Source organism: Arachis duranensis, chromosome 1 (assembly GCF_000817695.3).
Source record: "Arachis duranensis cultivar V14167 chromosome 1, aradu.V14167.gnm2.J7QH, whole genome shotgun sequence".
In the NCBI taxonomy this organism is placed as follows: domain Eukaryota; kingdom Viridiplantae; phylum Streptophyta; class Magnoliopsida; order Fabales; family Fabaceae; genus Arachis; species Arachis duranensis.
In genome coordinates, this window is record NC_029772.3 from 102034744 (window position 1) to 102051222 (window position 16479).

Below are 16479 nucleotides of genomic sequence, written 5' to 3' on the forward strand. Positions count from 1 at the left end.
TTTTTTATAAATTTTGAATTTATTTTTGATACATAATTATATTATCATTATGTTTACGGATAACCTGAATATGTATAAATTTTTTTGACATATTACTTTAAATGAACTAATATATATATATATTTCAATTAGGTTGAAGCAAAATTTTTAAGTATTTTATTCAAGGATTCAAACAATACAAGAAGATATATGGAAAGAAGAAAAATGAGGTATATATTTTTTACTATTAGAATGATCTTTTAGATTTTTAATTTGAAAATTGGGATCAATTCAGAAAATGTGTTAAAGATTTTCTCACAAAATTATCATATTTGCATGATATAATGAATATGAATAATGGAGAATTGGATAGAAAACAAAATTTAGTAATACATAATAAAAGAATATATTGTATGGGAGTTGAGCAAAAAGTAAAAAAAGAAACTAGTAGTAAGATTGAAACTAGTATTAAGATAGAAACTAATAGAAATACTTTTGGGGAAGATATATTTGCTTGTATAGATGTCATCAACATTATTTCTGTGATTGAAGAGGAAGAAAATCAAAGTATCGAGTAAAAGTCGATTTATTCCTAAATTATTTAAGAAAGTAGGTAATGTTTAAGTTTTTTATTCAATTATTAATTTTATTTATATATTTATTATAACAAATTTGTTATAATTGTTTTAGGATTATTGTTAAGATCAACGTCCTGTTCTCAAGATAGAATGTGATTTTAAATCATTTATATTTATACGGGATATAACCTTTATACATAAGCACCATTGTGTATAATTAGTTAATTACTCATGATCCTTACAAAAGGCAGGTAAGCCAAAAAGTTAGAAAAGAAGTCGTACGACAATTTTCATCGATGTTTTTTTACCATTTGATCTCTCAAATTAAAAACAAAATTAAGCGACTGAGAAATATAATTTAAACATTGAGAAAATTTAACATATAAAAATTATGATAAAATAATTTATACGGGACAAAAATGATAAAATTTATAATAAAAATTATAAAAACAAATAAATAGGAACAAAACAAAAGAAATAGGAGAAATAGAGTACAATAAAAAATAATAATATTTTATAGTATATAAAAAAATTAAAGAGTAGAAATAATACATCATATGAGAAAAAATATTAACGAATAGAAGAGCAATTAATAAAAAATGAGATTCTCTTTTAACATATATATGCCTTTTTATAATGAATAAGTTATGAAATACAAAAATAGGTAAAATAAAATAGAAACGAATGAAATTGTGTTTTTTTAAAAAATTAAAAAATATTTACGATCATATAATTGATGACTAACATATAACTATTACATAATAAATTGCAAAAAAAAATATTGATAGAAATATCAGATTTGATACTAAAATAAAAAATATAAATAATGAATAAAAGTTAATATTTTTAAATAAATAATAAATAATTTAATATTTATCTTAATTAAATCTATTAAATAATTAATTATGACACTTTTAAAATTATTAATCAAAATGCATAAGAGAAAAAAATTAATACAAATTAAAACAAAATCAATTTATTTATTTCAGTTAAATCAAATAATTAATGTAATATTAAATAATTTAATATTTATTTTATTTAATTTTTTTTCAAAAATATAAAATTCTATTTCAATAAAGAGAGAAATAAAGTGTTCAAAATCAGGACAAACATCAAATGAAGTGGAGATTTTCCAACGTATATTCACTGGCATATGAAATAAGAAAAGATATTTATCTCATTTAAATTTTTTTTCCAAAGATATAAATTTTATTTCAATAAGGAGAGAAATAAGGTGTCCAAAGTCAGGACATACATCAAATGAAATGGAGACTTTTCAACGTATATTCACTACATGTGAAATAAGGAAAGATATTCTGATTAATCTGATAAATTGGATTTGTTGCAGGAAATCTCTGATGTAAAGAACGAAGAATAAATAAGTCTTCACGGAGGATCTTTCAAATAAAATTTTTTATATGATTAATTAATTAATGTATTTGAATAAATTAAAATATACTTTTAAAAATATATTATATTAGCTATGCTATTCATTGAGAAATTCGATTTTAGTAATATATAATAGATAAATTAGATTTATTATTATCATTAAATGGTTGATTACTTCCCCCACCTACAGTTAATGCCTTAGCTTTAATCCCATGATTCATGCCATCGTTACCCAAAGGTTAAGCAGACCATCATGTCGGTCATAACATGATGAAAATGATAGTGACATATACCTATATACAAAGGAAAAAATAAATAAATAAATAAATAAATAAATAAAGGTGGTGTTCCAAGTTGCATGCTGAATTCAAACCATCCCTATAAATCATCCAAGGGAATTGCTCCCTTGGAATCACTAAAAAGGTACCAAATTGACCTCACGACAAATAATGACCTCCTTTAATTTTTCTTTTTTGTTCTTCCTTCAAACATTATTATTATATGCTAATTTGGCAAGAGTTGAAAGTCCCATTTGTATAGGACATCAAAAGAAATGCAGTGTAACAATTGAACAAACAAACAAAAGATCTAGAGAATGTACCATTATGTAGTATGTATAAAAATATAATAGTCCTTGACCTAACCAAGTTCATCTAATAATCGTTTCAAATGCACACAAAAAGACATGGAAGGTAACCTACCACCTAGTAATCAATAATAATATAGAAAAATATAGGTACACAATAAAAATATTAAACAATATGAATAATGAATATATCAGATGTTCAATTTATTAAGTGTGTGAATGATTATCCTAATATTAAAATTTAGGTAGATAATTTGAGGTGTAGTGTATTTTTATTTTATTAGACCAATTTTAAAATCCATTATTTACATTATTCACAAAAGCTATTATCTACCTAACAGAGTCTAATAATACACCTTAGTAACTTGGGTTCAATTCAGTTCAACTTTGTCCTTTGTCCATAAGACAAAATACCTAAAATTTGTTTTCCATTTGTCTTTTTATTTCTTTTTCTTCCTTACATTCGCATGACAAGAGTATAAATTTAATAATCAAATTAAATTCAAAAACAAATTTCTTTTGGCGTTACAACGGAAGTTCGGAACTGAGCTTCGGAAGAAAAGAATTTCTAACAACTTAAGTGATACCAACCGATCTAATTTGGCCAAATTAATTAATCACCAAACTCATGATTACAGTATTGCAAAAATAATTTAGTATTACTTGTAAATAAAGAAATATAAATAGTGAATGTTGTGCAAGTTGAAAAAATGCATACCCATTTTGCAATTCCAAGCCACTATAATTAAATATTATAGGAATTGCGATGAAGCTAGCAGACACATTCAATTTTACTTTTCCAGTTGTCCACTTTAAAAATTGGGCAATTTACTAAAATAAACAAACTGTGTGAAATGTTTACCCAAATACATAAAATGGATTGCTCCTACGTGAATGTGCAAATTCACTTATATGTAATCCGTGGGAGGTTAGGACGGTTTAGTGTTTACACGTAAACCGTGGGAGGTTCCCACGGTTTATGAAGATTGCGTTGCATGCATAAACCGTGGTAGGTTACCACGGTTTATGAAGAGAATGATTTGAGTATAAAACCCGGTAGCCTACCGCGGTTTATGAACAAGGTTGCATAGTCATAAACCCCTCTAACCTACCACGGTTTATGCGTTGTAGTATATAAATATGTAATCCGTTGAAGGCTATCACGGTTCATTTGCTTCACCAAAAAATTTTGAAAGTTGGTGTGTGGAGAGGAGCTTCTGGGAAACCTTTGAAGGTTTGAAGGAGGAATCCGATGGAGCCAGTGGAGTCTGAGGATCGCTTGTACCGACTAAATGGTGTTGCTCACGTGGCAAGATACCTCGATGAAGAGGTAAGTTATTATTATTAACATTGTTATTAATATTGTTAGTAATGCTATTTATATAAATGTTGACATTTTGAGCGTTGTTATTTGTAAAATTATTTTTTTATGTGTTTATTTAAATCGTTATTCTGATTAATATTATTTATATAAATATTGATATTCTTATGCTTATTGTTAATAGAAATATAATTGTTTATATAGAAATTGACATTATTATGGTTATGGTTAGTAAGAATAATTTATTTTTATTCTTATTGTTATTCCTAGAAAAATTATTTATATAAATATTGATATTATTAGGATTGTTGTTGGTAAAAATATATTTTCTTATGTTTATCCTTATTGTTATTCTGATTAGACTTATTTATATAAATATTAAAATTATTATTGTTACTGTTAGTAGAAATATTACTCGTAGGTTAGAAATTTCTATGACCATGGTTATTGTTAGTAGAATTTAATTTTATTATATTTATTGTTTTTGTAGTCATTTTTTATAAGTTATATTTGATGGTTTTAGTGATGGATGTATGTTGAAGGGCTACTCGAATCAACCAAGTACAACCCTTCTCGAATTCCTTGCATTTTCCATGATACTTCAGATGATCTGATTCAATGACTCTGTACTCAACACCTCGCCGGATGCTATAGTCCTTCACACTCAGCACAGCTTCATCCTTGTTTTGGAATGATTGCCCGATCTGAAATTCTGTAGAAGAGCCCCCGACTATGTTACCTCCGTCCTCCTGTTGAGCCAGAGCATCCAAGTTTAGTGTCGAGAAGTGTGGAGGGTACTGTTGAGAGGCAGAACTTGAAGGCATATTCTGCGTATGTGGATTTGCACCTGTCTCATCGTCACTGTCCCCTGCGATATCAACAGGCTCCTGCTCAGAGTCATCGTCACACATTGCGTTCTCTACTCGATCGGGTCCACCAAAGCCTTCCATATAAGTTAACAGGCCACCCCCAGTGCCCACATCGTGAGGAGGCTCATCGACTGGTGCATTCTCCAAAGTTACAGAACCAACGACCTCTCCTCGGCCTAAATCCACTGCGAATGAAGGGGATGCTATCGGCTGATGACACGGTCTGACGGTAGGCATGGAAGAAGATGCACCTCCGGCGGCAGTGGAGCCAGGAACTGGAGCGGATGCCCCAGAACTATCAACACCGACCTCCAACTTCGCGAACAACTCATGGATTCTGATCTCCGGAAAACTCCTTACGCAATGGAACAAAACCCTAAGATCTTCATCAGCCTTAACCACAAAGGTATCATACTTAACACCGGTCGAGACAACTGCGATGGGGATATTGTAGTATATTTTCTTCACCCACTTGCTACCAAACACGCCAAGCTTCTGCAAGATGCTGTTCTTCAAATCTGATAAGGAGCTTGACGAACTGATGAAAACACTCAGTGGTTCTCTATCAGTGAACTTCACACCCTCGCTTTTACTTTTTTTAATTTTACCACAGCAATGCACTAAGGCTAGAAAACTCTCTCCCTCACTTGCCATTGTGAAAATGATCTCTGATGGAGCTTCAATCACTCACATATATATAGACTTTCAGTGATTGTAAACCGTGGCAACTTTCAGGGTATTATGCACAAGTCTCCACCAACATAAACCGTGGTAGGTCATAGAGTTTTATAATCATCTCTTTTTCCTCATAAACCGTGGTAACCTACCACGGTTTATGCATGCAACGCAATCTTCATAAACCGTGGGAACCTCCCACGGTTTACGTGTAAACACTAAACCGTCCTAACCTCCCACGGATTACATATAAGTGAATTTGCACATTCACGTAGGAGGAATCCATTTTATGTATTTGGGTAAACATTTCAACCAATTTGTTTATTTTAGTAAATTGCCCTTAAAAATTAGATAAACTCGTATGTGTTCTAAAAAGTATTTATAGCATTTTTGTTTGTATTATTGTGTGTTTGGATTAAAGTTTATAAGTGAAGATTTGTATTAAATCGATTTTATAAATTTGATTTTTGATAAAAATTGAGTTGGTGTTAACCTAATTTATATTTGGTAGTTTTGTATTAAAATAGATTATAATAAAATAAATATTATTAACATTATATTTTTCAAAATCACATTTAGATAAAAATTAATAAAAAATACATAAATTTATATCATTTAAAATTATATTTTTTTAACCATCTTTGGTTATATTTTTTTTTGAAAAAAATTTAAAAATTATTACAAAATAAAAAAATAAAGTTTCATAAATATATATATATATATCAATAAAAATAATTAAAAATTTATATGAATAATGAATATTAAAAATTCTATTAAAAAAATACCATAATATACATCAAAGGCAAAGCTCTAAACAAAAACATCCATATTATGAACAAGAAAAAGAAATAAAAAATAATAAAAAAATCAAAACATAAGAAAAATACTAAAAATAATAATTTAAAAAATATTTGTTTGTAAAGTATAACTATAAAAAAATACAAAAATTCTTATAATTATTTTTAGTATTTCTTATTATAAATGAGATTGAATAGTAAAATTGACAGAAAAAAATAAATTTTTTCAATTACTTCTCCAATTTAACAATTAAACACAAAAGTTATAATTTGTTTCTTCTGATTATCGGGAGTTAAAACACAGATTATGTTTGCATTTAGAAAAAAAATAGCTTAACAAAAAGTTCTGACGTTCGAAAAGATTGAACATGCTTTCTGTATTTACATGAATAAAATGAATGGTATCCAAATTACATAGCTGTCCTAAATAAAAATAAGTTACACGCCTGTTCTAAATAACTCTATGTAAATCGAATTAGAGTAAATTAATCTATCTATTTACACGTAAATTGAATCAAGTCGACTCGATTTTGCATGTATCATAGTAAATTGAAATAGGTTAGTTCGATTTATTAAAGGAGTAGCATTTTACACACTAAATTGAAACATGTGAAGTTTGACTAATAGGGTTTTATAGTAGCAAAGGTAAATTGAATCACTCTTATTCGATTTACTTGCATACAAATAACTCAATTTAAATCAAAATTGGTTAATTCAATTTTGGTACGGATATGTCCTATAAATACAATCAAAATGTTTGCTCTTGATCAGAGTGGCACTCACAATGGCTAGTGATGATAGTTTTTTAGTTCTTGTATATTGCAAAAGGATGATTAAAAAAATACGAGGGAATAAAATTTCATAATAAAGATACAATGAGTATTTTTATCAAACCTTTTACAAATTTGCTCAGCAACAAAATACTATAATACGAAAACTAAGTCTATGGCATCATACAGGTGGAGAAATTACTTTACGTGATTATGAATTTTTGTTTTACGAGATGGTGTGAAGTACCACTCTTTTGTAACATACATTGATGAAGATTTGTAAATTTTGTTCTATTGTCATGAGAATTTATGAATTGTTGGCCAAATTTGGAGATGTGGTCGCTAGTTAAGGTGGATCGAATCGGCAATGCCAGGAGCCTTAAGTTCAATGCATGCTGCTGCCTCTTCATATGTGTCTATAATTGCATGCAAAACAATGTTCGAGGAATTTTCATCATTCGCAATTGATCTAAACTGCGTTGATGAAAAAATTTGTGATAATCGTTCTTTTGGTAAGTTTGCGATTGCGATAACTATTACTCCTGGGATGATACCGACTTCAAGGGGTGGAGAACAGATCCCGTAAAAGATGTACTATAGGATAACGATGATGCGGAGCCCGTCATGATAGATAAGGATAGCAATAATGATCTAGGGAGGAGTATTCCAATTAGTCAGGATGGACCATCGAATTCTGAAACTCAGTAATATCTACTGCACTTTTTGACTTTAAATCTAGAGGCCATGCCACATTAGAAATTTTCAGACGTAAAATTTGGATTTGGGGGCAGAGATGCACAAGATACATCATCTCCAACTGAGTTTTAAGTTGGTCAACAGTTTCAGAGTAAAGAAGAAGTTGTATTAAGTGTCAAGACTTATAGCATCCATCGTGGGGTTGAGTATAGAGTGTTGGAGTCAGATCACACCAAGCACCATAGAAAGTGTAAGAAATTTGAAAAAGTTGCAGTTGGTTGATTCGGATCACTCTTCACTAGTGAAAGGGTGTTTGGGAAGTCAGAAAGTATAATGGACCTCATACATGTCTGACCACAGAGATTTCTGGTGACAACATAAAGCTTGATTATCATGTCATATGTGGATTCATCTTTTCTATGGTTAGAGCTGATACAGCTGTGTTGATCAAGATATTGTAGAATGTAGGAGTGTTCATGGATTAGATCCGATCTGCATATCCGTAGTGTTTATCTGAATCTGATTAAAAAATTACGGATATCAATCCGATCTGCAAAGCTATCAAATCAGATCCAACCCGATTCGCACACTAATAGGATCGAATTACATATTTCATGTAGGTATCCACATATCCGCGGTTTTGCAAAAATAAATAAATAAATAAGTAAATATTATTTTTATATTTTATTTCAACTAATAATTATCTTACATGTTGTATTATTTAGTTTTATTATTTAAGAAAAGTATTTCAATAATATTTTAAAAATAAACATGTTTAAAAGAGTGAAAAAAGAGAATTTTATTGATATTTTTTAATAAAAATAAGCTTCCTAAAACATTTATCTGGTTTGTAGGTATATCCAAGATCCAATCCAATTCGCCAATGTGCGGATCGGATCGGATCCAAACTTAAAAATTACGGATATTGGATCCGATCCGATCCGATAATTTTAGTAAAGGTCGGATCAAGATTTTGGCTATATCCGATCCGATCTGCATCCACCCCTAGCAGAATGTGACGGAGGCAAATTTTTATTTTAGACCAAGTTACAAAAAAGTTTGGTTGACTTAGTGGAAGACAGTTATACAGATTTATGGGGATTGGGAAGAGTCATATAATGAGTTGCCAAGATGGGTTCTATGTGTGTAGACGACGATGCCAGATAATATTCCAGTGCTAAAGACGAGTCCTGTGTGAATTGGACATTTCCACCATGCCAGTTTTTTTTGGACATTTTCACCATGCATCGAGACTTTTAGGCATTACAAGATGCTGGTTAGTATTGATGGAACCCACTTGTACGACAAATATGGAGCTATCTTAATGGTGACGATTATGCAAAATAGGAATTTAATATCATTCCTATTGCTTTTGCACTTGTTGAGGGTGAGAATGCGGAGGAGTTATGGTCACTTTTTCTATCTCACCTATGTCACACCTCAACCGGATATTCTAGTTATATCGGACAGACAAAATGGAATTAAGGCTTCTTTGGAGGCTCCTGATGGTGGATGACTAATGCCTAGTGCTTATCGTTCATTTTGTATCTAACATGTTATAATAAATTTTGCTCTGAGTTTCAAGGGATAAGGATGCAAGGAGGTTTCTCGTGAACGATGCTTATGATAAGACTGATGTTGAGTTTGACTACTGATTTGACATTCTCCAAAGTGAAGACCTGACCATGTGTGAGTAGGCTAACAAGATGGAATACGTGAAATAGATCCAGCATTGAGACGATGGTCGTAGATTCAGGCATATGACCGCTAATATCTCCGAGTGTATTAACTTTGTCTTGAAAGGCATAAAAAAACCTCCAAGTTTGTTCCTTGGTGAAGTCCCTTTATGGGAGGTTGGTTGTGATCTTTGTTTGGAAAGAAAGAAAAGCTAAGACATAATTAGGAATGGGACAGCAGTTTAGTCAGGCTCTGATAAAAGCAATAGAGGCTAATTTGAAAGCAACAAGTTGTTTCACAGTGACCTTGTATGATAGGGAAATTCTGAGATTAACGTAGCGGAGACGACGCCGATGGGTAACTTCTCACTTAGCTCTTATCGAGTGTCACTGAGGGATTAGACTTGTGATTGTGAATATTTTCAGGCACTTCATTATCCATGTTGTCATGCTATTGCTTTTTGTGCATACTCTCATCTAAATTGAACAACCTATGTCCAGAAGGTGTATCGCCTTTGCACGGTGTTCAATATCTATAAGATGGGATTTAATCCTCTGATTCCAGAATGTTTTTGTCCCCCATACAATGGTCCCACAGTCATCCTTAATCCCAGTTAAAGGCATGCATTTGAAGGGTGTCCAAGGACTATTAGAATTAGAATTACTATGGATGAGGATCTAAATATACCAAAGTGATGTGAACTATGCAGGTAGTCTAGACACATTCAGAGGAGTTACCCACAGGGGGTGTCCCACCTAATGCAAATGGATTATCGTACGGGCTAGTTGGAGGCTTATTCAGGTCCATCGTAAGATGTGTCTAGGATACGGTGACATGAGCTATAGCACGCTCCCTGTCATCCTCCTGTAGTATCATGCGTAACTCATCAAGGGACTATGAACCTCTAAATTGCACCTTCATGGTTGTAGGATTAGAAAAGTCTGAAAACAACTAACTCGAGCTCATATACGTTTGGCTACTCTCTCCCACCGTATAAGTATTAGACCCTCAAAAAAAAAAAAATACACACCACCTCTATCACCACACCCACTCGTAGCAACTCCCCCACTATCTCCTTCACCATGGCCATTAGCTCCACCACCATCTCCTCCGTCACCATGGCTAGCAGGTATAGCACCACGACCACCATCCACACCATGACCACTTCCACGTCCACCTCTACCCCTAACTCGTATAATACATCATCCAAGTCGACCCCTCCCCTCCAACTCAATAATATCATCCTCGACCTACCTCCATTCACGATCACTCGCCAGCGTACCAACATGACATCATTGTTCCAAACGACACTTGTCTGAGACATCAGGCACCTGATCCATGGGAGGTGTCTGTCCTATACCCCTCTAGGCCACTTCTGGTGGAATATCAACTGCTTTAGGGTCATCGAGAAATAGCTCAGGTAACAAGAACCTCCACCAATGCTCATACCACCACTCCAAAAATAACTGTGATGGGCTTGGATTCAAGCGACATCAAATTGGAGTACATGTTAAACTCTGTTATCGCAATAAAGGTGCCAAGACTACAAAGTACTAGGAAATCAACAATCACCGCCTCTTCCATCCTTCTACATCAAGAAATCTATGTCGAGTGCTGCATGAGGTTAATGTTATACTCCTCAAGTTGTGGTAGCACCCTGTCCACTTGATGTCACTCTATAACAACAAAGTATATCAATGCCATCATTGCCTTCCACAATATCGTATGTCGTGGCTCTAGTATATCAGGGTGCACCATCTAAACAACATGGACTGTGTTGTAAGGCATTCATGTGAACTGTAAAAAGGAAATAATTTTAAAGTTCATCATTTAACAGTAAACAACTCAAAGGAAAAAGCTTTATAAATAAAACACACAGTTAATGAAGCTACAGTAATACTCACATCTCTGTCCTGCAATAAGTCTAGTCTTAGCCTCCACTGCATCACTTTGGGATCTTTCTTGCACGAGATTGGCTAATATCCTGATTACCTACCATTAATATATTAGGTTAATAATAGCAAGGTATAAAGTAACTAGTAATCGACATAACACACTTAAGAAACATAAGTACCTCAATGCCAACAACCAATGAAATACGTTAAACCCAACAAGCCTAAAAGTAGGAGACCGCCAACAGATCCATGACTGAAGTAGCTACAATGGACCAGCCAACTTAATAATATTTCTTTTTGCAACACGGCACATGTATCAATATAGTCATGCAAGAGCGGCAGACCCCCAACTATATCTCCCATGTCGTCCAGCCTAGCTACATAAGGCAGCCATCGAATGTATAGACGTGTCTCATACTTGTCACCAAAGTGTTGAGTTGATAACAGCATAATAATGTACGCCCTCGTATATCTCGTCACAGTCTCCTCATTTACATCTGGAGAAAGCTCACTGAATGTCTCTTGGAACCACATGCACTTCACAATGAACTTGTCCTTTTTTCTGCAGGAGGTAACACACTAAGTAGCTCCTTGAAGTCTGTCAGGCATCCACTCACGTAGTTACCATCAATCTGACAGCTTAGCTGGTACGCCAAATATTGTAACATAATGGTGCACTTTCCAAATGACATATGAAACGTATGCATCTCAGGACGTTATCTCTCAAACAAACTGCTAACTAGCGGCTCATCCAACCTAAATTAGTGGTCGCTGAGTCTCGTAAGATGTTATATTCCGGTAGTCTATAGATATGGTATGATCCAATCTTTCAAAGACATACGATGTTGTCTCCTAATGCTAGTAATACATCAGGTTGGCTACATAATAGTAAAAAATTATTTACTAAGAATCCATAATAACCTTTACTTAATTAACAAATAATTATATTAAAGAAATTTTAAATTATTCATGTTTTGTTGAAAAAATTAAATAATAGCCAAAATTATAATTTTATAATTTATTAGGTACCTTTTTATCAAAAGTGATAATAATTTTATCCTAAAATATTAAAGTCCAATAATAACATATATGCAAAATCTAATCATGGAGTTTTTACCAAACATACTACTCTAACCATATCCATAGAAATGAAATTTCAACAAAATCTACATTCACCTATCACTAACATTTATAATTTAAAAAGATTCTAATTTAATACAATTCTAAATTATTACTATCACTAACATTTTTAACTTAAAAATTCTAATAAAAAATTGAAAAAATAACCATTTGATCCATGAAATTTGTGAATGTTGACAAAAGTACCCATCAAATAAGAAAATTAACGTTAAACCCATGAAAGATGGATTTCGTGTGACAAAAAGTACTCAAACCTTAATTTTTTGTTAACTTTTTAATAAAATTCTCAAATTATCCATACTCTTTATCTTCAACCTTAACTTCACCACCATCTCTTCTTCCAAAAATCTTCTAGCCCAATTTTGTTATCTACGTACTCTTGCACTATGCGACAAAGACAAACACAAAACACAAACCTTATTCAGCTGAAATATTGTTTCAAGAAACAACTAATTGCTTGTTTCTTAAGAAGGCTTCACATAATCCCATTCACCAATAATAATAGCAACAATAGGTTCATCCACCTCCATGTTCATAATGAGTTTGATAGACAACTCTATTATCATATTTTTCGATTATGTAATGGTCTACTACTTTGGGAGAGAACCCCGAAAAAATAGCCTCACCACCCTAGCGAAAGGTGTTCAAAAATTCAATGTTTACATAAGTAACCCATCAATTGGCCATTGTGTTTGTATTATAGACAATTGCCACCAAAAGCATTGCTTCTGCCGGCCAGATTTGAGGTCGACTTCGTGTTCCTCTACTCTATCTCGTCATGCTAATTTTAGGGTTTCTTTTTGCCATCCAAATCCGAATTTCCAACTCAGTGTATTCTCATCAAATTCAAACAATAGGCAAAAAGAAACCAAAGGACCCTAAACCCAAACTGATTTAGCTTCGTCCCCTCTCGTTGTCAAAATTTTCTCCTCGTTCTGTCGCAACGCCCGAAGCAAGCACCGCCCGAAGCTTCCTTATTTTTCGACGACAATTCCTTTCAGAGAGAGCCCACTTAACCTTCTCAAGAATCAAACGAATAAACTCAAATCCCTAACAATGTCAGATCCGCACACCATGACACCGGTGAGGAGGAGACAAAAAGAAAACTTTAAAGGAGAATCTGTCTGTCAATTCCACAATCGAAAGTTTCGGAGAAGAAGAAGAGGAAGTACCATGAGTCAATTGAAGAAGCCAAAGACTCTGCCTTAGCGAGGAGGAGGAGGAGGAGGAGGAGGAGGAGGAGGAAGAAGTATGGTGCGGTAGTGGAGGAAGAAAAAGAAGTATCTTTGTTGGAGAACAAAAAAGTTAAAAAGAAGAAATGGTGGTGGAGTTGAGGTTGAAGGTAAAAGATAGGGGTAATTTGAAAATTTTATTAAAAGTCAACAAAAAATTAGGATTTATGTATTTTTTTTATACGGAATCCATCTTTTATGGGTGTAACGTTAGTTTCCTTGTTTGATGGGTATTTTTGTCAGTGTTCACAAAGTTCATGGGTACAAATTGTTGTTTTTCTAAAAAATTTTAAATCACTACTCTAACTAACATTTATAATCTAATAATTATGATCTAAGTTATTAAAGATTGCTAATATTTCTAATCTAAAATAAAGAAAAAAAATTTGATATACTAACCTCCTCATTGATATTACCTACAATATAGACAACCTCGTCCAATTAGTAGATATGATTCAGGTCGTCATTCATCAATGCAGTTTTGAATTTTATCACTTTATACTCTAAAAAATCTCTCTCCCATGAATTTTTTTGGAGGAGGAAGGATGGAATTGTAAATGTAATTGTATGAAGCTAATTCAAATCCTTATATAAGGTCCACTAACAATAAATTGAATAAGGATGATATGTTTTATATAGTATAACATTTTTCACTAATCCAAATTTAGTTAATTCAATTTACTATGTCTTTTGTAATTCAAACTTAGATGGTTCAATTTAAAAGTCACAAATTTTGTCATGTTTCTCCATCAATAAATTGAAGTAGCCTATGTTAATTTATTATAGTTTATGCTAAATTAAATTCATTTGATTAATTTTATATATAAACGTGTGATTCGAGTTACACTAATTTAATTTACATAAAGATGTAAATCAGACAAGTGTGTAATTTATTTATGTTTTGGACATCTGTATAATTTTTAACTTAATTTATTTTATTCATGTGAATTATTTTAAAATAATATCTAATATTAATTATTTGTATCAAAAAAAATTTAAAATATAATTATATCATAAAAGATTACAATGTTAATTTATTATTCTCTTTTTATCAAATTATTCATGACATAACACATAACACGACAAAAAAGTAAAACAAAAATTAATGTAATATAATTTTTTCAATCTCAAAAATTTTTATGATGCAGTTAAATTCTGAAAATTTTTTTGGATACAAGCATAATTTTAAAGGATTAATTTTAGAGGTCACTCAAAAATAGTGGTTATAAAATCTTTCCGAGGAGTGCATTAAATATACTGCAAACCATATAAGAAAGACAATTAATTAACAAAGTTTGGCACGCAATTTAGTGGGACCTATGTGAGGCCCACATAAGTTGCCCACTTGGCCCACCACCTCCAGATGTTTTCGAAAGATAGACTTGCCCTTTGCATTATGGCATAAATAATTGCATCATTATCCAAAATGCGATAAGCTATTGTGACTTCTTATATTAAAAGTTTATAATTGACTTTCATATTACACTCTCTTTTATTAAATAAGTATGATATATTATTGAAATATTATTTTTTTATTTGATATAAAATGATATATTTGATATTAAATAATTAAAAATTTCGTTAAAAGTTTAATAAAAGTATAAAGATCAATACAGCAATCAAACCTAATCAACAAAATATGACCATAAAATATATGGATAGATACTAATTAGTAATTACATATAGAAAAGTCTACTGCACTGCGGCATTGGCACCGCCATTGATTGAACCAAACCACTTTGTTGTTTGAGGTTGCATTCATTATGGTAGGGATTAAGACAAGTGGATACCATGATTTGATGTTCACTAATTCGTCCTCCATATGTTAATATACGTTTATAAATATATTATCACAAGGTTTTTCATTGTTATTGATAGAGAATAATTATTTACGTATATTTTTATTCATTTAATTTTTTAAGATAAATAATTTTATAATATTTAAAAAAATATGTTATAAATATAATAATTTATGTATTTTTTATTAGAATTTAATTTTAATGTATTATTAGTATAAAATATTTTACACAATTATATAATCACAATTGTATTTTTAGATGATTATTCAACGATAAATATAAAAGTTAATTATTTAAATTTTAATCACAAAATTAAACTCTTTTAATTAATTTAATTTTTTAGAATAAATAATTTGATGAAAGTAGTTATTAAAGTGTTTAATCCAAGTTATTAAAACTTGCCTTGAGTTACATGTCTAAAATTATGGCATCATGGAACCAATATTTTGTTTCAATATAATTGATATTATTATTTAAGGGAATGAAACGATCATCTTCTACGTGTACTTTATTTAGACAAAACTGGACCTCCATCTTAAATCTTCAAATTGGCAGTAATAAAATAAGAATAATGTGATATATAAGGTTTTTTATGAATTAAATTTAACAAGTTAAATAATAGAATTTAAAATAATATTAGTTATAATTAATTTTTATTATATAAGATTAATTTAATTAAATTTAATTAATAAAATAATTTAGATGTATAATATTATTATTCATAAAATACAAAGGTTTTAATATAATTAATTAGGTAGAATTTATTCTATCATAAATCATTCCACTCGCTCTATCATAAAATAATGATATAATTATTTACTCAACTATTAAAATCACATTATATTATCTTTGGTATTTTTTTTGTCCATTCCACGACGACCGTACCATACATCCCCTATCCAAAGAAAGTCAAAGCTTATGAGCTTATTTTGAATTAATTCGGCGTGTGCTTGAGGTATAAAAAATTAAGTATTAGATTGGTTTGGTCTATTTTTGAGTTAAAAAAATAAAAGAATAAAATATTTTTATTGCATTTTAAATATATTTTATAAAAGAATATTTTTATTAAAAAACTT

The 16479-nt window shown here is 31.0% G+C and overlaps 1 protein-coding gene across 1 annotated transcript; it reads right to left on the reverse strand.

The window, feature by feature from the left end:
• Window positions 1–4350: 4350 nt before the first annotated feature.
• LOC107471168 (uncharacterized) lies at window positions 4351–5376 on the reverse strand. Its single transcript, XM_016090609.1, has one exon. The coding sequence runs from the start codon at window positions 5374–5376 to the stop codon at window positions 4351–4353; it is 1026 nt and encodes a 341-aa protein (XP_015946095.1).
• Between the last annotated feature and the right edge of the window lie 11103 nt (window positions 5377–16479).

Excerpts from the sequence above, each read along its gene's own strand:
- LOC107471168 (XM_016090609.1), bottom strand. The coding sequence starts at position 5,376 with ATGGCAAGTGAGGGAGAGAGTTTTCTAGCCTTAGTGCATTGCTGTGGT.